Source organism: Bison bison, unplaced genomic scaffold (genome assembly GCF_000754665.1).
Source record: "Bison bison bison isolate TAMUID 2011002044 unplaced genomic scaffold, Bison_UMD1.0 scf7180017864300, whole genome shotgun sequence".
NCBI lineage: Eukaryota > Metazoa > Chordata > Mammalia > Artiodactyla > Bovidae > Bison > Bison bison.
The window spans coordinates 920,608-942,999 of record NW_011494872.1 but is presented as its reverse complement, the minus strand read 5'-3'; the positions used below and the strand labels follow the sequence as shown (position 1 = coordinate 942,999).

Below are 22,392 nucleotides of genomic sequence, written 5' to 3'. Positions count from 1 at the left end.
AAATTAAAAGACGCTTACTCCTTGGAAGGAAAGTTATGACCAACCTAGATAGCATATTCAAAAGCAGAGACATTACTTTGCCAACAAAGCTCTGTCTAGTCAAGGCTATGGTTTTTCCTGTGGTCATGTATGGATGTGAGAGTTGGACTGTGAAGAAGGCTGAGCGCCGAAGAATTGATGCTTTTGAACTGTGGTGTTGGAGAAGACTCTTGAGAGTCCCTTGGACTGCAAGGAGATCCAACCAGTCCATTCTGAAGGACATCAGCCCTGGCATTTCTTTGGAAGGAATGATGCTAAAGCTGAAACTCCAGTACTTTGGCCACTTCATGAGAAGAGTTGACTCATTGGAAAAGATTCTGATGCTGGGAGGGATTGGGGGCAAGAGGAGAAGGGGACGACAGAGGATGAGATGGCTGGATGGCATCACTGACTCGATGGACGTGAGTCTGAGTGAATTCCGGGAGTTGGTGATGGACAGGGAGGCCTGGCGTGCTGCGATTCATGGGGTTGCAAAGAGTCAGACACGACTGAGCGACTGATCTGATCTGATCTGAGCAACAAAATACTGACAATTATTACAGAGACGAAAATCCGAAGGCCCGATGGAAATTACAAGTTCCTTAACTCAAAGTTTTGTATTTCTGTTTAAGCTTTAAACTGTGTATAAAAAAATACTTACTAATAATGTAATGACAAAAATTATGTATTCGATAGATATTAATAATCAGAATAATAAAACAGCCACATGGATCGTTTCACAATCCAACCAGTGATAAGTTTCCTCTCTAAGGAAGGTGTTGGGTTGCACACTACCCTCCTCCCCCTAACCAGGGTGTGTTTGCATAGCTTCAAAACTGAAGAAACATCTTGGAGTCAGCACAGAGACGTCAATGGTTTAAGGGACAGGAGTGCTTGCTTGTCTGCAGCAAGGTCCTCAAGAGACACCCCACTGCGTACCTTGGAGGGGGGACAGACCACAGCAGCAGAATTCGCTCCCAGTGGAAGGGAGAGGTTAGCAGTTACATGGTGAAGTAACTGGGACATGACCCTCTCATTAGCCCTTTGCTTAGCGGTCACCAGCTAAGGCCTGGGGCAAGAGTATGTAGGAAGGTCAGTCATGTGAGTAGGGTGTAGGTGAGGTACACACTGGCTAACTAGGGCATGCACACAGAGCAGGGGATGTACCTGACCACATAGAGGTTTTAAAACTATCAGTTCCCTAAGGCTGGACATTTAACCTTCAACCCTTCAGTTCTTCTAACTAGGCTTCATGAACCTTTCATCCACAAATACATTTGAATATCTCTGGAATCTATCCCAATCTTCATAAACAGAGGCAAGGTGATGGCTGCACCACAAATTTCAAAGACTCATGTAAAGCAAAGGGACCTAAATTATTGTTTGTAGGCAGTCACCTAGTGATTAGGGCAGCAATTCGCTTAAAAGGACAAAAGATGACTGAGTAGAAGTGCCGCCCCCCGCCCCCCCGCCCCCAAATCCAGAACCATAGGTAATCCAACAGCCTCCGCCAGGAAGAAACGGGGTTCAGTTCAGTCGCTCAGTCGTGTCCGACTCTGCGACCCCATGAACCGCAGCACGCCAGGCCTCCCTGTCCATCACCAACTCCCTGAGTCCACCCAAACCCATGTCCGTTGAGTTGGTATTGCCATCCAACCATCTCATCCTTCGTCGTCCCCTTCTCCAACCATAGGTAATCCAACAGCCTCCGCCAGGCAAGAAACGAGGTACACACGCACCAATCCACGTGCACACACTCCAACGCGCTTCGCCAGGAAAGTCGCGCCAAACTGCCAATCAGCGGCGACGCTGGACGTAGACGTGACGCTGTGACATCATAGCAAGATGGCTGCTTCCTGAAGGCTTTCTCTCCTAAGTGTTTTCCCCTCGCTAGTGTCAGGATCCGAGTTAACAGACTGCCTTTCTCCAGCAATGTTCTGTATCCGAGGCTGTGGCCGCCGGGTCGCGGCTTCCCTCACCAAACAGCACCTTGCGTCGGTCCGGTTCGGCGGTGACAGCGCGGCGCCCTGGACTCCGCACTTCGACGTAGTGGTCATCGGCGGAGGACACGCAGGGACCGAAGCCGCTGCCGCCGCAGCTCGATGCGGCTCCCGGACTCTGCTGCTCACGCACCGAGTGGACACCATCGGTGAGTGGCGCGGTGTGAGGCTTGCAGAGAGACGCACGCTGCCAGGGTCCTCCTTCTCCCCTTCCCAGTGCCTTTTCCTCCAGTTACTCTGGTGAGAATCCTACCGAATGTCGTTTTAGCCTGATGTGTGTTTCGCAGATCAAGCGGGACCGGGCCAGAACTCTGGTTTCGGCTATTCTGTGGACCACGAATTGTGCTGCTATTGACAGAAATAATTAGTTGGAGGAGGGTTGAGGGAGAGGTGCCTTGAGAAAAGAGCAAACTCTTAAGAATACTGGTGATACTTTATTTCAATTTTGCCTTTTGCCCTTTACTAGCTTGTTGCTTCGGTTAGAGTGAATCAGCGTTATTAGTGCTCGTTTATTAAATACCCATTGTGTTTTTCTCGAGATTTTGTGGAACCCTTTTGAAGAACGAGGCTACTTTTTAAATTGTATTTTATATTCATACTGAATGTTTATTCCCCAATTTTATGGTCAGGACCCGACTGTGCTTTTTGGCACTTCACAAGCAGTGGTTGGACGGCCATAATTTAAAGCAAGACCCCTCTGTGGCATCATAATAGATGCCAGCTAGGACACTATCTTGTAAATTATGCATGCCTGTGTCTTTCCTTGTGCATTTTGCTTACGAGGGAACTGTAATTGAAATGTTAACTATGCTTTCTGTACTGAAATACTGTTTAGAAATAACCATTCAGTTTATAACTGTGGAGAAATATATACTTTTGTTAACAGCGATTCTTTTGGATAGAGGCTATGTGATTACCAAGTAAAAACCAGGTACTGCATTTCAATAATAATAATTTTAAAAGTTGAATGAACAAAAAAGTATTATTGAACTAAGATGATAAGATAATACTATAAGTGGTGTAGCTTTGTCAAGGATAAAGGAATTCCCATCAAAACATGTATTTATATTTTTATACCAATACAATATGACCTATGTTATCTTTTTAAATAAATGAATTTCAGAGATATGTAATAACTCTTATAAATGAGCTTAATGAATGACAGTTCTATCTTAAAATCAAAGTCTCATTTTTTTTAAGGTACTTTGATGTCATGGAGTATGAAGTATTTCTGCTTGTTCTCAGAAAGATAGCTTTGACTTAGAAGGTTAAACTTCCATAGGAATACAGAATGCAGGAATTGTCCTGTATCAATTCCGTCGTATCATCTGCCATAATAAAGTCAGAGGTAGAAAATTTTTTATTTTATTAATAACCTGGGAAATAGTGCTTTTTGACAAACTCTTGTTTGCCATTCATGACGAAAGAGAAAAGTCTTTTAACACTAAACCACTCACTGGCAAGTAGGAACAGGATTACTTTAGATCAATAAAGATTTATCCCTAAAATAGTGTAGGTCACACTCCCCAAGCACAAAGCCTCATCAGGAAGAGTGTTTACCTAAATAAACAGTGGTTCTATATCAAAGGAAGGAGGAAGATAATCTACGAAGTTGTCATCCCTGTTTTTACAGTAGGGACACTGAGATACAGAATATTAGACAACTTACCAAGATCACCTAGAGCTTCTAAGTGGTGAATATAGGAGCTGAACCAGAACTCTGCCTTGCTCCTAACCCATGCTCATAAGGACAGCACTATTCAGCCTCCCTCTGGAGACCGTGAAAACTTTTGGAGGCCTTAATGCTGGTCACAGGATCAGCAAATGGCCTTTATGGAAGACATAATTAATTATAACTGTGAACCAGTACAAAGAAATTTCTTAAATTATGCTTGATTTAGGAAGGTTTCATGAGGTAAGGTTTTCAAAATCACATTGTAAAGGAAGAGGCAGCATAATGAAGTGCTAAAAATATGTATAAGAGAAAGATTCAAAAGAAACGTCCAGCAGTTGTTTGTCTTCCACGATGCCCTGAATAACTCTTGTATCCCATTGGGACTTCAGCAGTTTTAGTGTTTGCATCATTTTTTATTTTTAATCACATGATTCTAGTCGCTTGTACAGACATTTTCCTATCAAGCACGCACTGTGTGCAAGATGCTCCTATATTTATTTTGTTTATGTCTGTTCTCTTTAGGTCAGATGTCCTGTAATCCTTCCTTTGGTGGCATTGGAAAGGGGCATTTAATGAGGGAAGTCGATGCCTTGGATGGCCTGTGTTCTCGAATCTGTGACCAGTCTGGTATACATTACAAAGTATTAAACCGGCGCAAGGGACCAGCTGTTTGGGGTCTGAGAGCTCAAATTGATAGGAAGCTTTATAAGCAGAATATGCAGGTAAGAACAGGGCATGAAAACAGGAAGGATTGTAGTGATTATTTAACATGCAAGTTATTTTTAACAAGTTATTTTCAACTTGCATTCTCTTTTGCTAGAAAGAAATCCTAAATACACCGCTGCTTACTGTTCAGGAGGGAGCTGTAGAAGATCTCATTCTTACAGAACCAGAGCCTGAGCACACTGGGAAATACCGTGTCAGTGGTGTTGTTTTGGGTATGTACTGCTTACAGATAATAATAACAGTATCAAACTCCATGTGAAAATTTTATCCTGAGTAGTGTATGGAGATGTTTTGCTTATTCTAGGAAATTGTTGTGTTTTCTGCTCAAGTATGAGGGAAACTGTATAGAAAAAATCCTATTCCTCATTTTATTTTTACCATGAAGCTCACCTTCTGTACCATCTTATTTTGGGACTCTATAGCCTGCAAAATTATGTATTTTTCTCTTGGTATTTCTGTGGTAATTTTTATTTTTCTTAGTTCTGACTTTAAACATTTTAAATTTATATTTTACAAGATTATTATGTATGTTTTTATTTGAGTTACATATTAATTTTTTAAATAAAATTGCACATGCACATATTTTTTACAGAAGAATGGAAAAGCAATTTATCTCTGTTTTCTCCCTTTAAAGACTTAACCACTTTAGCTCTTTTAGCCTTCACTGCAAACACTAATTGGAAGATTTGTGTGTGCATAGTTATTTTATGGCTTGACTGACTCTGTACAGTCTGATGATTAGGGATTGAACTGGCCTTTTTGTTGGGGAATTCCCAAACATCTATGTCTGTTAGTCCTAAAGAGAAGAATCAGTCTTCTGCCAGAGGACTGGACTGTTAGCTTTCTAGGAACAAAGTGGTAGGAGGGGCTGCACTGGAGAAATTTATCCTTTTTTTTTTAATTGGAGGATAATTGCTTTACAATGTTTTATTGGTTTCTGCCATACAACATCTCAAATCAGCCATAAAAAATTCATCATTTAAAATACTTATTAACTTATTTTCCCTGTTTAAATTTTATTATAGACATTTTTTAGAATGGGATATACATATTAATTTTCTTACTTAGAAATAATTGAGTGTATTTGTCTTACACGATAAGAAGGACATGGGTAGACAATCCACCTGGAAGTCCTAGCCATGTCACCAGACACCCATGCCCTTCCATTGTCCTGCTCTGTCACCTTTGGCTGTAGCTTTCATCACAAGACCAAAGTCACATATCCAGGCATCCATTATCAGAAAGAAAAGGAAAAAGAGGGAAAGGGTAAAGACCAAATAAAGACAGAGCAAACAAGGTGCATTTCCTTTTAAACAGGATTTCCACTTTCCTATTAATAGACGTCTAGCCCAGCATCTTCTTGAAGTCCATTGACCAAAACTTCATCCTAATGGCCTTCTATGGCCTCAAATTGGTGTGAGAAGATAAATATTTTTAATTGGTATATTTCACCCAAGGAAAATTAGAGTTATTAGTCAAGAAAGTGTGTCAGTTGGATAAGGAATTACTTACATTGAGAGTGCTATCATAACAAATATATTACCTATAACTTACATCCCACATAGGCATTGAACATATCCGGTGTTACAAGTAAAAACAATAATCAAATACTGTGGTAGCCATACGATGCAGCAGTCCCACTACTGGGCATATACCCTGAGAAAACTTCATGATTCAAAAAGACACATGTACCCCAATGTTCATTGCAGCACTATTTACAATAGCCAGGACACAGAAGCATCCTAGATGTCCACCGACAGATGAATGGAAAAAAAGAGTGTGGTACATATACACAATGGAATATTACTCAGCCATAAAAGGAATGAATTTGAGTCAGTTCTAATGAGGTGGATGAACCTAGAGCCTGTTAAACGAGTGAAATAAGTCAGAAAGAGAAAAACAAATATTGTATATTAACGCACAGTATGGAATATAGAAAAATGATACTGATGGACCTATTTGCAGCACAGCAGTAGAGACACAGACATAGAGAACAGACTTGTGGACCCAGTGGGGGAAGAAGAGGGTGGGACGAACTGAGAGAGGAGCATTAAAATGTATACAAAACCAGGTGTAGAATAGATAGCAAGTAGGAAGTTGCTGTATAATACAGGGAGCTCAATCCAGGGCTCTGACAACCTAGATGGGTGGAATCGGTGGGGAGTCGGAGGGAAGGTTCAAGAGGGAGGGGACGTGTACGTCTGGCTGATTCATATAGTTGTTCTACGGCAGAAACCAACACAACTTTGTAAAGCAGTTATCCTCTGATTAAAAGGAAAAGGAAAGACAAAATGAAGAAAAGCAGATAGATACTGCTCAAACTTTACTGTGAGGAATTTGGTGGACTCAAAGAGTAAAAAGAAAATACATTGACTGGAGAAGGTGCTTTGGAATTAGACTAGTGTTCAGACTTAGCTTTGGGTTTGTTTCTTCATCTACAAAATTGGGAGAGTAATGTATATTTCACGAAATGTGAAAAATGTGACTTAATGTTGAGGCTGGCATATAGTAAGGATTTAACAGATTACAATAAAATATTTAATAAATAATTATACTTAATAAATAACTGCAACATTAATAGTAAAAAAACATGGTAGCTGCAGCCAGCTAATGCCTAAAAAAATTTTTTTAAGAAAAAATAAATTGCCATTTACCACAGACAATTAAAGCCAGGGATCTGAAAAAATTTTCAATTTGCTCTATATTCCACCTGAATTTTTAAAATTCCATATATTTATGATGTAGGCGTGTCTTTTTTATAGATTAGAATGCCAACTTTCCTAAAGTTCAAGTAGTTTCCCCAAGTCCCACAGCTAGAAAATATCACAGTCAAGAACTCAATCCAGGTATTTAAAAACTTAAATGTTCCTTTTGCATCATCAACAGTTTAAAGGGGATGAAAGAAGGCAGAGTGAAAAGGTGGTCTCTCTCTCATCTTGTGCTCCAGGCAGCCGGTTTCCTTCTTCAGGAGCATTCCTAGGCACTGGCGTGGTCTTTCTGTCTGTGATTTTATCCTTGACTTCATGCAGAGGTATATATATTCCACCCCCACACACAGTAGTAACATATTGTACACACTCTGCTATACTTTTTTTTTAACCACTTAATCTGTGTTTGCTTTGCCTTTTAGGAGCTATGTTTCTTTCTTATAAGTTCATGGCTTTTGTTCTGTGATTACCTTAGTAACTATGATTTTGTATAATACACCCCATCTTCCCTTTCTTCTGTCAGTGTTTCCTGACTTCCCTATGTTGAACAGTTACTACTTTTATTTTCATTTCCTTTTCTCTCTGCCTCCTTTCCTCGCCAGACTTGATGATTATATTGTTTTTATTAAGGTAGCCCTTTATGCTTTTTAGTTATTTTTACTTGTTACTTAAATTAGTATCTTCAAACGCTATTTCTTGGACCCTGTCTATATTTTATGGGCCCAACAATACAATTTTTAATTAACTTTTTTTTACTGAAGTGTAGTTGATTTACAGTGTTTCAGATGTACAGTGAAGTGATATATTCTTTTTCAGTCTTCTCCATTATAGCTTATTAATAATCGGGTTTTTATTGTAGTAAAATGTATATAGCATAAAGTTTGCCACTGTAGCCATTTCTAAGTATACAGTTCCACGCCCTCAAGTATCCCCACAGTGATGTGCAGCTGTCACCACTCTCCATTTCTAGAACTTTGGAAATTTAGTTGAAATACTGTACCCATTAACAGTAACTCTCTATTACCCAAAGAATTAACCCACATTTTCTTGTATGGTAGATCCATCTGTAGACAAGCCTTTATATGTGGTTTTCAGCTCTTTCTCCTCTTCAGCCCCCAGCTGCATTCCCACATTTTTCACACTCAGTCCTCCCGTTTCTGTGTCGCTGCAGGGCAGAGTACTTCACTGTCATCTGTATGTTCTCTTCAGGTTCTTGAGTTATAGCATTCTACCCTCTGCTCAATCAGTTATCACTCTTCCAACCACTTCAAAAAAATTTTTTATTTTATGTAGAGTATAGTTGATTTACAATATTGTGTTAGTTTCAGGTGTACAGCAAAGCAATTCAGTTAAACGTATATAATGTATATACCCATTCTTTTCTCAGGTTCTTTTCTACTGTAGGTTATTATAGAATATTGAGTAGAGTTCCTTGTGTTATATAGTAGGTCCTTGTTGACTATTTTATTTATTGTGGTGTGTATAAATTAATCCCAAATTCCTGATTTATCCATCCCCCCAACCACTTTCTATCTTTCAAAAATATTTGAAATTTTTCATCTTTTGACAAATTCTTTTCCATTCTTGTGGTTCTCATGGTTTCATATCTTTTTTGCTCCTTTATTTTCTTTTGGAATTTTAAGAAGGAGAAGAAATCATGTGAGGTGGGATCTGTTAAATTTAACTAGAAGTCTAAATTTAATTAATTTTAAAAATTAACTGAGACCAGCTATTCAGTGCTGACAAGACTTTAGGAACATGTGTATCTGTGATAATACATTATGCTCTCCGTCTCAGCTTTCCTGCATTCTTCAGATTGATGACATGTAGCCTTCTTACTGATTTAAAATCTTTTTCAGGTTTCTAAAGACAAATTTTTCTGTAGTTCTCCTACAAAAGCGTAACATTCTAATTTGACCCATGGTGACAATTAGGACATGAGTTTTGTTCTCTTTCTTGTCCTTTAGCCGATGGAAGTAAAGTGTATGCAGAGAGTGTGGTTCTGACTACTGGGACATTCCTGAGAGGCATGATTGTAATCGGATTGGAAATGCATCCAGCAGGACGTTTAGGTGATCAGCCTGCCGTAGGGTTGGCTCAGACCCTGGAGAAGTTGGGGTTTGTGGTGGGAAGATTGAAGACTGGGACTCCGCCCCGAATCGCCAAAGAATCCGTTAATTTCAGCATTCTAAACAAGCAGACACCAGATAATCCATCCATACCTTTCAGCTTTATCAATCAGACAGTGTGGATTAAGGTGAGATAATTTATGAAAATCTGGCCTTAAATAGGGAATATAGACTTTTTTGGTATTCATTTTTCATCACTATTAATTAGGGCACAAAAATGTGTTCTTTAAAAGGAGTAGCTGATTTGGCTACTTGGGTATTTCCTCACAAATTCTTTTAAGTGGTGGTGGTTTTTGCCATACATTCACGTGAATCAGCCATGGGTGTACATGTATTCCCCATCCCGACCCTCCCTCCACCTCCCTCCCAAAATCCCATAAATTCTTAAATTTCATTGATTTGATAACTTTACCTATTTAAACTTTTGGTAATAATTTCAGAAAAGTTGTAGGACTATTACTTGCCCTCTCCATATATATAGACATAGATACATATATTTAACATATAGAACAGTAACATACACATTTATTTTTATTCTTTTTTCTTTTCCCAAAACATTTAAAAGTTGCAGAGATCATGACCCTTTACCTCTAAATACCTCAGTCTGCATCTCAGCTAAGCCCAAAGACATCCTCATATAACCTCAATGCAGTGATGAAATTTGGGGACTTTAACATTGACACAGTGCTGTTATCGAAAATAAAATTCATAGAGTTTTCTGACCACCCCAATACATTTTTTTGTCCCAACGTTCTTTTTCCAACCTAGGATCATATATTGCAGTTAATTGTCATTTCTTCTTAATCTGGAATAATTCCTCAGTCTTAATAATACTGATACTTTTGAAGATATAGGCTACTTTTACCTATCCTTGTAATTTAAAAAAAAACAAGCTATATATTGTGTGTTTAGAATCAAGGGCTAGTAGTTGACGCTCCTAATTTCTGGTGAGTGTTACCCTGATGAGTGGCTATTAATTTATTTATTTGGCCATGCTGCACAGCTTGTGGGAACTTAGTTCCCCGACCAGGGATTGAATCCATGCCTCCTACAGTGAAAGTGTGGAATCCTAACCACTAAACCATCAGGGAATTCCCTCTTTTGACATTCTTATCTTTCCTCAACACTTTGTCTTACTTAGTTTTAAAATAAGTGTCAGACATCATTTCATCCAGAAATACCTTGGTACATGTCTTTAACAAATAAGGATTTTGTAAAACTCAACCATAATACTGTTAACACATATAGCAAAACATAATTTATTAATATCATCTGATACTCAGTGCTTAATTTTCCTTAGTATTAAATATAGATATATTATTGAAGTATAGTTGAACTACAATGTTCCAAGTGCATTCCAAGTATTTTATAGTTGTTTTATTTGAACCAAGAACCAAATGAGGTTCATACATTACATATCTTATAATAGTTCCTCTCTTTTTTACATCTGTGTGCTGTGCTGTGCTGTGCTTAGTCGCTCAGTTGTGTCTAACTCTTTGCAACCCCGTGGACTGTAGCATGCCAGGCTCCTGTGTCCATGGGGCTTCTCCTGGCAAGAATACTGGAGTGGGTTTGCCATGCCCTCCTCCAGGAGATTTTCCTGACCCAGGAATCGAACCAGGGTCTCCTGCACTGCAGGTGGATTCTTTACTAGTTGAGCTACCAGGGGAGCCTCTTTTACATCTACATGGGGAAGAAACTGAGACATTTCTCTTCTGGAATTTCCTACATTCTAGATTTGTAGATTTGTCTGATTTCACTGCTCTGGTGCCTTAAACATGTTCCCGCATCATCAGTATTTCCTATGAACTGTTGATCTGGAGGCTTGTGTCAATTTACGTTCATCTTTGGGGTTGTTTTTCACAAACATACTTCACCATTAGTATTTGGCTTTGTGCATAGATTTGATGTCTATACAAGTAAGTTTATATCATGTGTGGAATTTATTTGAATTAGAGGCAAACTAATAGAGAAGCAAAACAGTATTTTGACGAGTTCCCATGTTTTAGCCAGAAGATCAGCTGCCATGTTACTTGACTCACACTAACCCTCGAGTGGATGAGATTGTCCTTGAGAACCTTCACCTTAACTGTCACATTAAGGAAACTACAAGAGGACCCCGGTAAGGACAAAATACCAGTGCTTAATTACAGTAAGGATTGTCAACCCTCTTTTGCTTAATTGCATTTTTAAATTCCAATGTCTTATTCTAGATACTGTCCCTCCATTGAATCAAAGGTCTTGCGTTTTCCAAACCGTGTACATCAAGTTTGGTTGGAACCTGAAGGAATGGATTCTGACCTCATCTACCCCCAAGGGTTATCTGTGACACTGCCAGCTGAATTACAGGAGAAGATGATCACATGCATCAGAGGCTTGGAGAACGCTAAAATGATTCAGCCAGGTAAAGAGACTGCCAGCTGCCCTTTGGTCTGAGCTCAGTATTGCTTAGCAGACAGCGGAAAATTGAAGCTACAGTCATGGTGCTTAGAGCCCCAGAAGACAAAACCCAGCATCTGCACGTTTATTTATAAAATAGTCTTCACATTTGAAGAGCATTTAATGATAATCTTTGCATCTCTGCTTGAGGCAAACCCAGCGCTGTTTTTGCTTATTTTGTACCATCTGTTCTTTGGCCAGGCTACGGTGTTCAGTATGATTACATGGACCCCCGGCAGATCTCTCCTTCTCTCGAGACTCATTTGGTGCAGCGGCTCTTCTTTGCTGGACAGATAAATGGCACTACTGGTTACGAGGAAGCTGCAGCTCAAGTAAGAAGTGGTTCAAATGTTACTATAAACAGAAAAGGACTATTTAACTGGTGTTCCTCCTCTTGACATCTGTCATGATTGCTATATAGAGCTTAGATACAACTCATAACTGTAATAGCAAACTGACTTCTATTTCAGGAACTATGGGAGTGGCTTCTGTATACAACAAGATTTTTTAAACACTGTGTCTTTGTTACTCTTTTCTGAGCTCCTAGATCCAGTTGCATATTTTGATTAGATTTTTGTATTGCTTCTGAAATTTAAAAAAAGAAAATTTAGTTCTTTTAACCTAACCTAACTTTATTGAAAATTACCCTGTTATTACTCCTTTTTAAACAGAAAGTTATGTTATTTTTACTTGTAAATGGGCAAAGGCTAAAAAAGTCTTACAAGTGGATTTTTTTTTTTTAAAGATTAGCCACCTGGTTTATCAAGAATATTAGATATTTTTGAAAACAATGAATTATAGCATTCTAAAGTGGTATGTTACCCATATTCTGTTTGTGAATATGAACCACATTTTCTGTCTCTGTTTTGTCCCTTCTGGGCAGGCCTGCTTCCTTACTGCCTGAACCATTTTTTCCAGGTAGTGTCTGAATAGGATAGCTCTTTGTTCAGTTCATAATGGCCTTTTAAACATTTCAGTCCTCTTGTAGGGTGTGATAGCTGGAATCAATGCAAGTCTTCGGGTCAGACACAAGCCTCCTTTTGTCATTAGCCGAACAGAAGGTTACATAGGAGTCTTGATTGATGACCTCACCACACTGGGCACCAACGAACCATACCGCATGTTTACCAGCCGAGCCGAGTTCCGTTTGTCACTGCGTCCTGATAACGCCGACAGCAGGCTTACATTCCGAGGTAACTCTTACACTGAGTCCTGCAACCAGACTTTCTCTCCTTTAAGACCTCTTTCATTATAATCTCCCCCTCCCCCTTCTAGGGTACAAGGAAGCTGGTTGTGTGTCCCAACAACGATATGAAAGAGCTTCTTGGATGAAGTCTTCTTTAGAAGAAGGCATTTCTATGCTAAAATCCATTGAGTTTTTAAGTACTAAATGGAAAAACTTAATTCCAGAGTCTTCTATAAGTAGTGGTAAAAGTCTGCCTCTCAGGTATGCATTTTTTGTATAAACTTTCTTTTTGTAGAAAAATGGAGTCATCTCAGAGAGATACTACCATAGATTCCCTACCTACACATTTTAAACAAACGCAGCTCTTATGTTTGCTTCTTTTCAAAATTCTTTAGAGATAATCTCCTTACTCACGAATGACAATATATATGATTCTAAATTATTCTTTATTTTATTTCTCTGTGGCTCCCATTGAGTTCTGCCTTTCCTAAGATCTAGCGGGCATAAACCAAGAAATAGCATCTGCTTTCTTTTTTAGGCATTGAACAATTGGAATGGTCTCATCTTGCCTATGAGCCATAGCAGGGAAACTTTGATTAAGCAGTGTTACCAATTCTTGAAGACTCCCTTACTACATTTTAGGAGTTTTTTTGTCCTTATTTTTACCATTCTGGTTGTATGGACTCTAAAGGACACTAATAGAGATCTTTCTTGATTCAGAGATACATTTCTGAAAACCTCATGTAATTCAAAATTTACATCAGTCACCACTGATTTTTCCCATTTAAAAAATGTAAGCTAACGTGGGGAGCGGGGGTTGGAGGGTGGGTTTAGAAGGTATAAACCTACAATCATTGTATTTTAGAAGCACACATGCTGACTTGATCTTGCTGCTGTGTCTCCAGTATGTTTTTTGTTTATAGTTTTCTTTTTCTCAGTCCTTGTTTTGCTTGTGAGGAAATTTGTAGATTTAATGGTATATTCATTTTAATGCCACTTTTTATCATCCACAATCTCTCTAAGCGCTCTCTCTCTTTTTAACTAACAGCCAGGCATAACATGTCTTTGACTTTCATCTCATCACAGTGTTTTTTGTTTACAACTTGTGTTCCCAAATTTTCATTTTCATGAGAATTTCCCAAAGCACTGGCATCACTGAAGAGGAGAATAAGCAGGTTTTTAATTATAGTAACGGTAAATAATCGGCTTCCCAGGTGGCGCTAGTGGTACAGAACCCACCTGCCAATGCAGGAGACCTAAGAGATGTGGGTTCGATCCCTAGGTCAGGAAGATCCCCTGGAAAAGGACATGGCAACCCACTTCAGTATTCTTGCCTGGAGAATCCCACAGACACAGGAGCCTGGCAGGCTACAGTCCATAGGGTAGTAAAGAGTCAGACATGACTGAAGTGCCTTAGCAACAATAAATAATAAAGAATCTGCATGGTTGTCACCCAAACCAGGGGGTCTCATTTACAGGAAAGACAGCTTGGTTCACAGATAAGGGTGGCAGATTTATTTGTGTACCAGTTAAGTGGTACTGGGAGATGGTAGTAGTATAAACATAGTTTTATATTTCACTCTTTTCCAGATATTTGTTTAAATTTAAGAGGGTTTATTATTTTTTCAAGCTTTGCAGAAGAATTTATAGCATTATGCTTCATTTAGGTCAAATATTGCACTGTGTTAGATTTTATATAATAAGAATTTTCATTCAATGTGACTCATGTGGATTGAGGTCATAGTGAGAGCAAGGGAAGTGATTGTTTTCAACACAGTTTAGAATGCTAATTGATGAATAAAAATATGAAAAAGGAGGGGGCTGTCGGCTTTATATTTTTACCTAATCCTAAGAGTACCCATTTTGTTAAGGTAACTTTTTTTAAAACAGTAATTTGACCAAATGCTTTTCTTGTTAATTTCAGGTGTCTTTCCTTTCAGAAGGAAACAGGGACCTCATCCTCCTGTTTGATTTTGGTAGAATATTTATAGTGTAGTGTTGAGCCTCCCTGAAAGAACTCACTTGATCAATTCCTAGATACATAAAGCTAGAAAGATAGAAAATTGGTCCAAGGACATGTATTGTGTCTGCCGCACACATAGCAAGCTGTGCGCCAGGCACTGAGGGGTAGGACTGGACTTTGAGCTACCGTTTTGACAGAACAGATCCACAGAGCATGCGCGTACACATTTCCTGTTAGGATCATAGGGAGACGCACTGATGTGTCAGGTAGTGCAGAAACTGTCTCTCGTGTTCTGCAGAAGCGTGCTAACTTGTCCTTCAGTGGCAGCCCTCTGTACTCTGAGGCTTAGGCTTCATTCAAAGCTGGTCTTGAAGTTTGGACCTGCAAATAGCTCCAAGCCTTCTAAACAAATTGTTTAAAAGCCTTTTAAAAGATGTATTTATTTTTGGCTGCTCTGGGTCTTCACTGCTGCCTGTGGGCTTTCTCTAGTTGCAGCAAGCGGAAGCTGCTTTTCACTGTGGTACCAGGGCTTCTCATTGCAACAGCTTATCCTGTCTATGAGCACAGGCTTCAATAGTCACAGCTGGTAGGCTCCAGAGTGCTGGGTCAGTAGTTGTGGCTCATGGGCTTAGTTGCCCCACGGCCTGCGGGATCTTCCCAGACCAGGGATCAAACCTACGTCCCCTGCATTAGCAGGCGGATTCTTAACTTTAACACTGGACCACCAGGGAACCCTAAAACCTTCTTAAAAGTTAAATGGTCATAGGCTTTTCTTTGAGGTCACCATCCTCTAAGATTCCTCTCTTTTTGGTTGGTCATTAGATGTGTTCCTGTATGTTCTGTAATTTTTTTATTTTATTTTTGGCCACCCTGGGTCTTCGTTGCTACTTGCAGGCTTTCTCTGGTTGTGACTGGTGCGGGCTGCTCTCAAGTTGCAGAGCATGGGCTTCTCGTTGTGATGGCTTCTCATGTCTCAGAGCACTAGTTCCAAGGCGAGTAAGCTCTGTAGTTCTGGCACACAGGCTCAGTTGCCCCATAGCATGTGGGATCTCCCCAGACCAGGGATTAAACCCATGTTCCCTGCATTAGCAGGTGATTCCTAACCACTGAGCAACCAGGGAAGTCTTGGTTTTATAATTTCTGAAAGAACAACCCCTTTTCTTGTGGAGTTTAGGGTTATTTGGTTTCATTGTATCAACAGCTTATCTGATGAGACTTCTGAAATTAATTGACATAATTCATCTTGTGGAGCACAACAAAGTTGACAGCTCCTTGTGGGAAGAGGTGTCTGGCCTTTCCTAGACTGTCTGAGATGAGACAGGCCTCTGCAGAGAGTGTGACACATGACTGTGGTGATAGAATGAGCTGTAAAAAACAAACAAACAAACAAATAAACACATCTGGGAGGCCTGAAGGGACTTGGAACCCTGGGATGGGCAGATTTGACCTTCTTTTGACTTAATAAATTAATTGGTTTAATTGATTTTGGGTGGACAGAGTTGATAAAAAAAAGCAATCTATTGAAAGAGGGAAAGGGCAAAGTAAATAAAAATAAAGTTAAGGCAGTAAGTGTACTGTAGGGAAAGTGTACAGATCAGTGAAACCTTGTGAGAACCAAGCAAAATGAGAAGGAAACTGCAGGGTATTTTCCAGTCTTGGAACAAGCAGATCTCCTTTAGTTGGTTCTAAGCATGTGTGTAGAAGGATGGCGCATTCAACGGACATGGGCTTAATGTGACTTAGATGTAAATTCTTAGGGAGTTCAATCACACCCTTGTTTTCAGAGGATATTCTGTCCTAATAGGAAAGCTCCAGAGGACAAATGGATTGTTGCAGTACCACTTTACCAACTACTTACCCCTCTTGATAAAGGAAAGGAGTTGAGAATCACATGCTCTCTTTCAAAAAATTGCAGAGGAAGGAACACTTCCAAACTCATTCTATGAAGCCACCATCACCCAGATAACAAAAGCAGACAAAGACATCACAAAAAAAGAAAATTACAGGCCACTATTACTGATAAACATAGATGCAAAAATCCTCAACAAAATTCTAACAGAATTCAGCAACACATTAAAAAGATCATACACCATGATCAAGTCAGGTTTATCCCAGGGATGCAAAGATTCTTTAATATACGCAAATCAATCAATGTGATACATCATATCAACAAATTGAAAGATAAACACCATATGATAATCTCAGTAGATGCAGAAACACTTTCGACAGAATTCAGCCTGAGAATCACATGCTGATCTCATGGAGGTCCCGCTGTGTCACAGATGCTGCTGTTTGCTCAGTGTACTTGGGGAAAATTAGAAATATATTGATATTGTTTATTCTGAGATTTGGTATTACTTTCAAGGAATTTTGTTCTTAATCTGCCTGATATGATATGGACCCTTGTGTTAATGAAACTTTTCTGTGTTTGTAGAGCTCTTGATGTTCTGAAGTATGAGGAAGTTGACATGGAGTTGTTGGCCAGGGCTGTTCCAGAGCCCTTGAAGAAGTACACCCAATGTAGAGAGCTGGCCGAAAGACTGAAAATAGAAGGTAGAAAATTTTTTACTTAGGATGTCTGTATGCTCCCTTCTTCATTTGTGCAAATAATGAATGAATTGCAGATACACAGAGAGCTCTGTGTCAAGAGGAGCCATTATTACCGTAAGACCAGCATCGTCTTAGGCTCTGACCACTCAGAGTAGGTTTCCCAGGTAGCACTGTAACACATCATAATGTGTTAGGAAGACTCCACCCCAGACCCACTGAGTGAGCATTTGCATTTTAACAAGATCCCTAGGAGATCTGTGTGTATATTTCATGTTGGGAAGTGCCACTGTAGAGCTCTCCTTTTTAAAAAAAAAAAAACAAATCTTTTTTCCTTTTGAACTTTTTTTTTAATGTTTTCTCCACTTAAACGTTCTACTAATGAGGAAAATAATGCTATTTTTGGCTTTGATGATATAATACTTTTCTATTAACAAAGACTTATTTTGTATCAGGCAAAGAAGTTCACATTCTGCCCCTGTATGTTATAACATTTGACGTGCTCTCATATTCTTGGTCAGTATATTGACCATCAAAGTCACATGTGACTTTTGGATTTGTACTGCAATTTATAATTTTTTCTTTATAAAAAAAATTTCAGGACTTCCCTGAAGACTCCATACGCCAAATGCAGGGGGCACAGATTTGATCCTCAGTCAGGGAAGATCCCGCATGCCAAAAAAAAAAAAAAATTCAAACAGAAATACTGATAATAGCATTAGCTTCTGCATTGTGATAGAAGATTTTTTTTTTCCTCCACTGGAAAATTGTGTGCAGAAAAAGTCAGGGAACAGAATGAGATGGGAGAGAAGGGTAGGAAAAGCAGGATAAAAGGTGGACTGTTTAAACAGGAAAGGCCTTCAGGCTCCTTGGGGACCAGCGAAGGTGGTGAGAATGCTGCAGTCCTAGCAGTAACGTTTTCTTTCAGTTCCAGAGAGGTCTGTTACCTTGCTATGCTTTGACTGCTTATATAGAATGACCCAAGTGCTGCCTATCATTCTTCCAAATGAACATGCCCTGGTCATTTGCTAATGTGTAAGAAGTATTGTTAACCTTATATCTCAACATCATGATCTTTCTATTGAGTAAAAGTTACTTTATTGAACATTTAGGCCATTAGCATCTGGGAAAAGGTGATTAAACTCTGTATTTTAAACTTGGTTTGCAGTTTTACTGTGTCCAGTAAATGGTCCAAAATAATTATCTTCAACTTGTTTATAGGAAACCCTGACTTCAGCCATGGAGTAGTTACTGTTTTGCTTTGTTCTTTAAGACTGGCGTATATAAAGACTCTAACTAATACCCATGGCTTAAAAGAAACCACACTAGGTTAAAATATAGCGTATATCAGTAGTTTTCAAATCACTACCTAGATCCTCCACTGGATAAGTTTTTTCTTTTTTTTTTAATGTGGACCATTTTAAAAATCTGTTGAATTTATTACAATATTGCTTCTGTTTTATGTTTTGGTTTTTTTGGCCCTGAGGCATGTGTGATCTTAGCTTCCTGACCAGGTATCAGACCTGCACCCCTTGAATTGGAAGGTGAAGTCTTAACCACTGGACTGCCAGGGAAGTCCTTAGACAAGTTTCTTGAAGGCAGAAATCAGTTTCAGATTCTTCTTTGTACTATCTTTCATTGTTTTGCTATACATATTTGAAAAAGTAAATATATCTTTAACATATACATTATTTATATTCTGTGATCCTATAGTCTATTCCTGAGTCATAAAATTTCATTACAATTTGTCATGCTGATGTGTTATATGTTATATTAATCCCTTTACATGAATTATTTCATTTGATAATTAAAAAGTGTCATGTGAAGGATAGCTACTAGCATTATGTCTTAATTTACAGATAGTTATAACTTGCCCAGGGTCACACAGTTGGGGAGTGGCAGAACTGGGCTTTGAACCTAGTATATCTGTCTACAAGGCCTGTGCACCTCACAGCTCTCCTTTATTGTCAAAAAGACCATCATAAGTTTCTGGGTCAGCCCATAACATTTCTAGATAATGTGGCTGAGGCCCAGAAGTATCATGATGTGTTCATTGTCAGAGGGTAATTTATTGGTAGAGCCAGGCTCAGAGCTGAGATTTTCTGGCTACCAGTCAAGTGATGGAAGCAGAAGCTGCCAGAACCTCTAGGGAAGACTTGCTTTTCTTAAACAGGACAGAATGACCACCTCAGTATAGGTTTTAAAACAGGTCTTGGATTTATTTTTCTAAGAATGGAATGCTTTAATTACAAAATAATTGCTGAATTGTCTTTCTAAGTTCACTCTGAATAAAACTTCAGTTAATTTATTTAAATTATATGTTATCATCCAAGAATATATACTTTTAACAATTATAGCTTTATTTGAAAACCATCTTCTTGGAGAAACACCTAATCTTTAGAACTTCAAACCTATAGCCTGTTGAAGAAAGTGTTCCACCAAAATTTGCATTGAGAAAGAAAGCAATTTTTTTTTTTTTAACTTAAAATTTTCTAGTTTTTTTAAATGAGAAGGACATGGAATAAACTGCCAGACAGAATATTGTAGTTAATACACAGGATACTCCCTCTCTTTATTTTAACCCCAGTCTCCTCTTCTGTGAAAGGGAATACCTACCACCTATCGGGGTACTAAGATCATATATGCAAAAGCTCTCTGTAAATTGTAAAAAGCTAGAAACATGTAGGTTGTTAATATTATCTGAGTATCACAACATAATTAATTTTGTTCACCAGCTACTTATGAATCAGTACTGTTCCATCAGCAACAAGAAATAAAGGAAGTTCAGAGAGATGAAGCTCTCCAACTGCCAAAGGACCTAGATTATTTGACTCTCAAGGATATATCTTTGTCCTATGAAGTTCGAGAGAAGCTCCATTTCAGTCGCCCACAGACGGTAAGAAAACAGGCAGTGGATAGGAACAGATCATAGAGAGCCAATGCTTTAATTTTTAAAAGCTGAATTTGTAGTGGCCATATAACTAATGTTTTATTTCATCATAAAAAGCTTAACCTCTTATTTTCATATTCTCTTTGTATAACAGGTGTCATTATATTTTTTATGAGAGATAAAAAAAAGCTTAGTCTAAATAAGTATCTGGAAGTGAAGAATTGGGTTGATTATAATTAGCCAACCATGTGCATGCTTGTTTATATGCATGACTTAAACTACTTTGGGTTAAAATAGAATACATGTCAGTGGTTTTCAGATCACTGCTTGGATCCCTCCAAGGCGTTCCATAGTGTTGCCTTGGGAGCCAGTAGGAGGAAGTAGAGGGCCAGAGATGATCCTGTGTGTGTCTGTGTGTGGTTTGTATTTGCATGAGTACATGGGCACCATGCTGTATACATCTGTTAAAAACTTCAGCATACAGTATTGAATTTGTAATAACAAATATTTAAAGACTTGTAGGCTGTATTTATTGATTCTGAGATACATTTTTAACATCTCTGAGTTGTAGCTTAAAAATTGATGGTGTATCATAGTTTAATGGGCATTGCATTGGGTTTTTTATTTTTTTCAGTGGTTCATAAAATAAAGGGGTACCTAACCAGGAGAAGGCAATGGCACCCCACTCCAGTACTCTTGCCTGGAAAATCCCATGGACGGAGGAGCCCAGTAGGCTGCAGTCCATGGAGTCGCTCAGAGTTGGACAGAACTGAGCTACTTCACTTTCACTTTTCACCTTCATGCATTGGAGAAGGAAATGGCAACCCACTCCAGTATTCTTGCTTTTTTAAAGAGGAGTGATTTCATCAACTAACATGGTATTCTTAGGCATATTCATCATGGAAAGCAGCAGAGAGGCCTTAAGTTTTATAGCTGTATCTTACTCATTTTGGGTTATGTTTTTGTGGATAGTCATAGGCTACACTGCCCAATATGATAGCCGTTAACCAAGTGCAACCATTTATAGTAATTAAAATGAAATAAAGTTAAAAATTCAACTCCTCAGTCATAATAGCCACATTTCAGATGCTCAGTAGCTACAAAAGGCTCTTGGCTGTCATACTGGACAGTTATCATATTTTTACACTGCCAGTGTTACAGAAATTTTCCATTATCACAGAAAAGTTCAGTTGCATTGTATTGGTCATCACAGTTCACCTCTTAACCAAAATTCTGAAATATCTTAAGCTCTGACAAACGTTTGCTACAGAGTCATTTGGTGGCAAAACAGACCTGAACTGATATGAGGTCTCTATACCACTTGGAGTGAATAAGTCATACATTTCACTGCAAAAATATACCATAGAAATATTACTGAGATTAGTCGTAGGGTGCTGAGCAACACACTGCTAGTGATGTTAGTTTAGTTTAACGAAAAGAAAAGGTTAGATACTCTAACATCTGTTAATTACATGATCTTAGACAAGTCATTTTAATATCTCTTAGTCTCAGTTTCCCCTGTTTTTAAAGTGAAGATATTAATTATAACCACATTTCTTTTATCTACTTTCTAAAGTTATTTTGACAATACATTAAGATAAAGTTTTGAAAATATTTTATAAACTGTAACATACAGATCGTTATCAGGAGGAAAATAAATTTGCTTATAACTAACATAGCTCATTTATGTTTCTCGTGGATTTAATTCCTAGATTGGGGCTGCCAGTCGTATACCTGGAGTGACAGCTGCTGCCATCGTCAACCTGCTCAGATTTGTGAAGACCACTCAGCAAAGACAGGCAGCTATGAATAGAGTTCCCAAAACTGATCAACAGTTACATGATACAGACAGACTTGAAGAGAGTCAGTTATAGCTTTCTATTCATAGAAGAGTTAATCTGAACAAGAGTGTAGACAGGAGATGAGAAGTATTTATATTTAGCACCTGTTAAAATAACTTTATTAGGTTTTGTGGCTTTGTCATTAATTTGTAAATAGGTTATAATTCTGCTTTTTTGTATATCTGAAAAAATAGTTATAAAGTCCATTTATACTCTTTCTGTCAGGTGTTCTAATACAGTATACCTACTAATATAAGTTTGGGCAGTGTT

The 22,392-nt window shown here is 38.6% G+C and overlaps 1 protein-coding gene across 2 annotated transcripts; it reads left to right on the top strand.

Annotated features, from left to right (window-relative positions):
* The first annotated feature begins 1,849 nt into the window (after positions 1-1,849).
* Positions 1,850-22,340, top strand: MTO1 (mitochondrial tRNA translation optimization 1). 2 transcript variants are annotated; one of them, XM_010851266.1, is made up of 13 exons: positions 1,850-2,167; positions 4,216-4,415; positions 4,514-4,631; positions 7,367-7,450; positions 9,095-9,384; positions 11,266-11,378; positions 11,470-11,660; positions 11,897-12,027; positions 12,684-12,888; positions 12,971-13,142; positions 17,279-17,397; positions 20,127-20,287; positions 21,994-22,339. In XM_010851266.1, the coding sequence occupies exons 1-13, from the start codon at positions 1,951-1,953 to the stop codon at positions 22,153-22,155; spliced, it is 2,163 nt and encodes a 720-aa protein (XP_010849568.1). In that variant the 5' UTR covers positions 1,850-1,950; the 3' UTR covers positions 22,156-22,339. The 2 variants fall into 2 exon arrangements, with proteins under 2 accessions (XP_010849568.1, XP_010849569.1); XM_010851267.1 differs by lacking the exon at positions 7,367-7,450 and having other exon boundaries at positions 21,994-22,340.
* The last annotated feature ends 52 nt before the right edge of the window (positions 22,341-22,392 follow it).

Excerpts from the sequence above, each read along its gene's own strand:
- MTO1 (XM_010851266.1), top strand. The coding sequence starts at position 1,951 with ATGTTCTGTATCCGAGGCTGTGGCCGCCGGGTCGCGGCTTCCCTCACC. Across the intron at positions 2,168-4,215 it reads GCACCGAGTGGACACCATCG|GTCAGATGTCCTGTAATCCT; the intron begins GTGAGTGGCGCG and ends TGTTCTCTTTAG. Across the intron at positions 12,889-12,970 it reads CAGCAGGCTTACATTCCGAG|GGTACAAGGAAGCTGGTTGT; the intron begins GTAACTCTTACA and ends TCCCCCTTCTAG.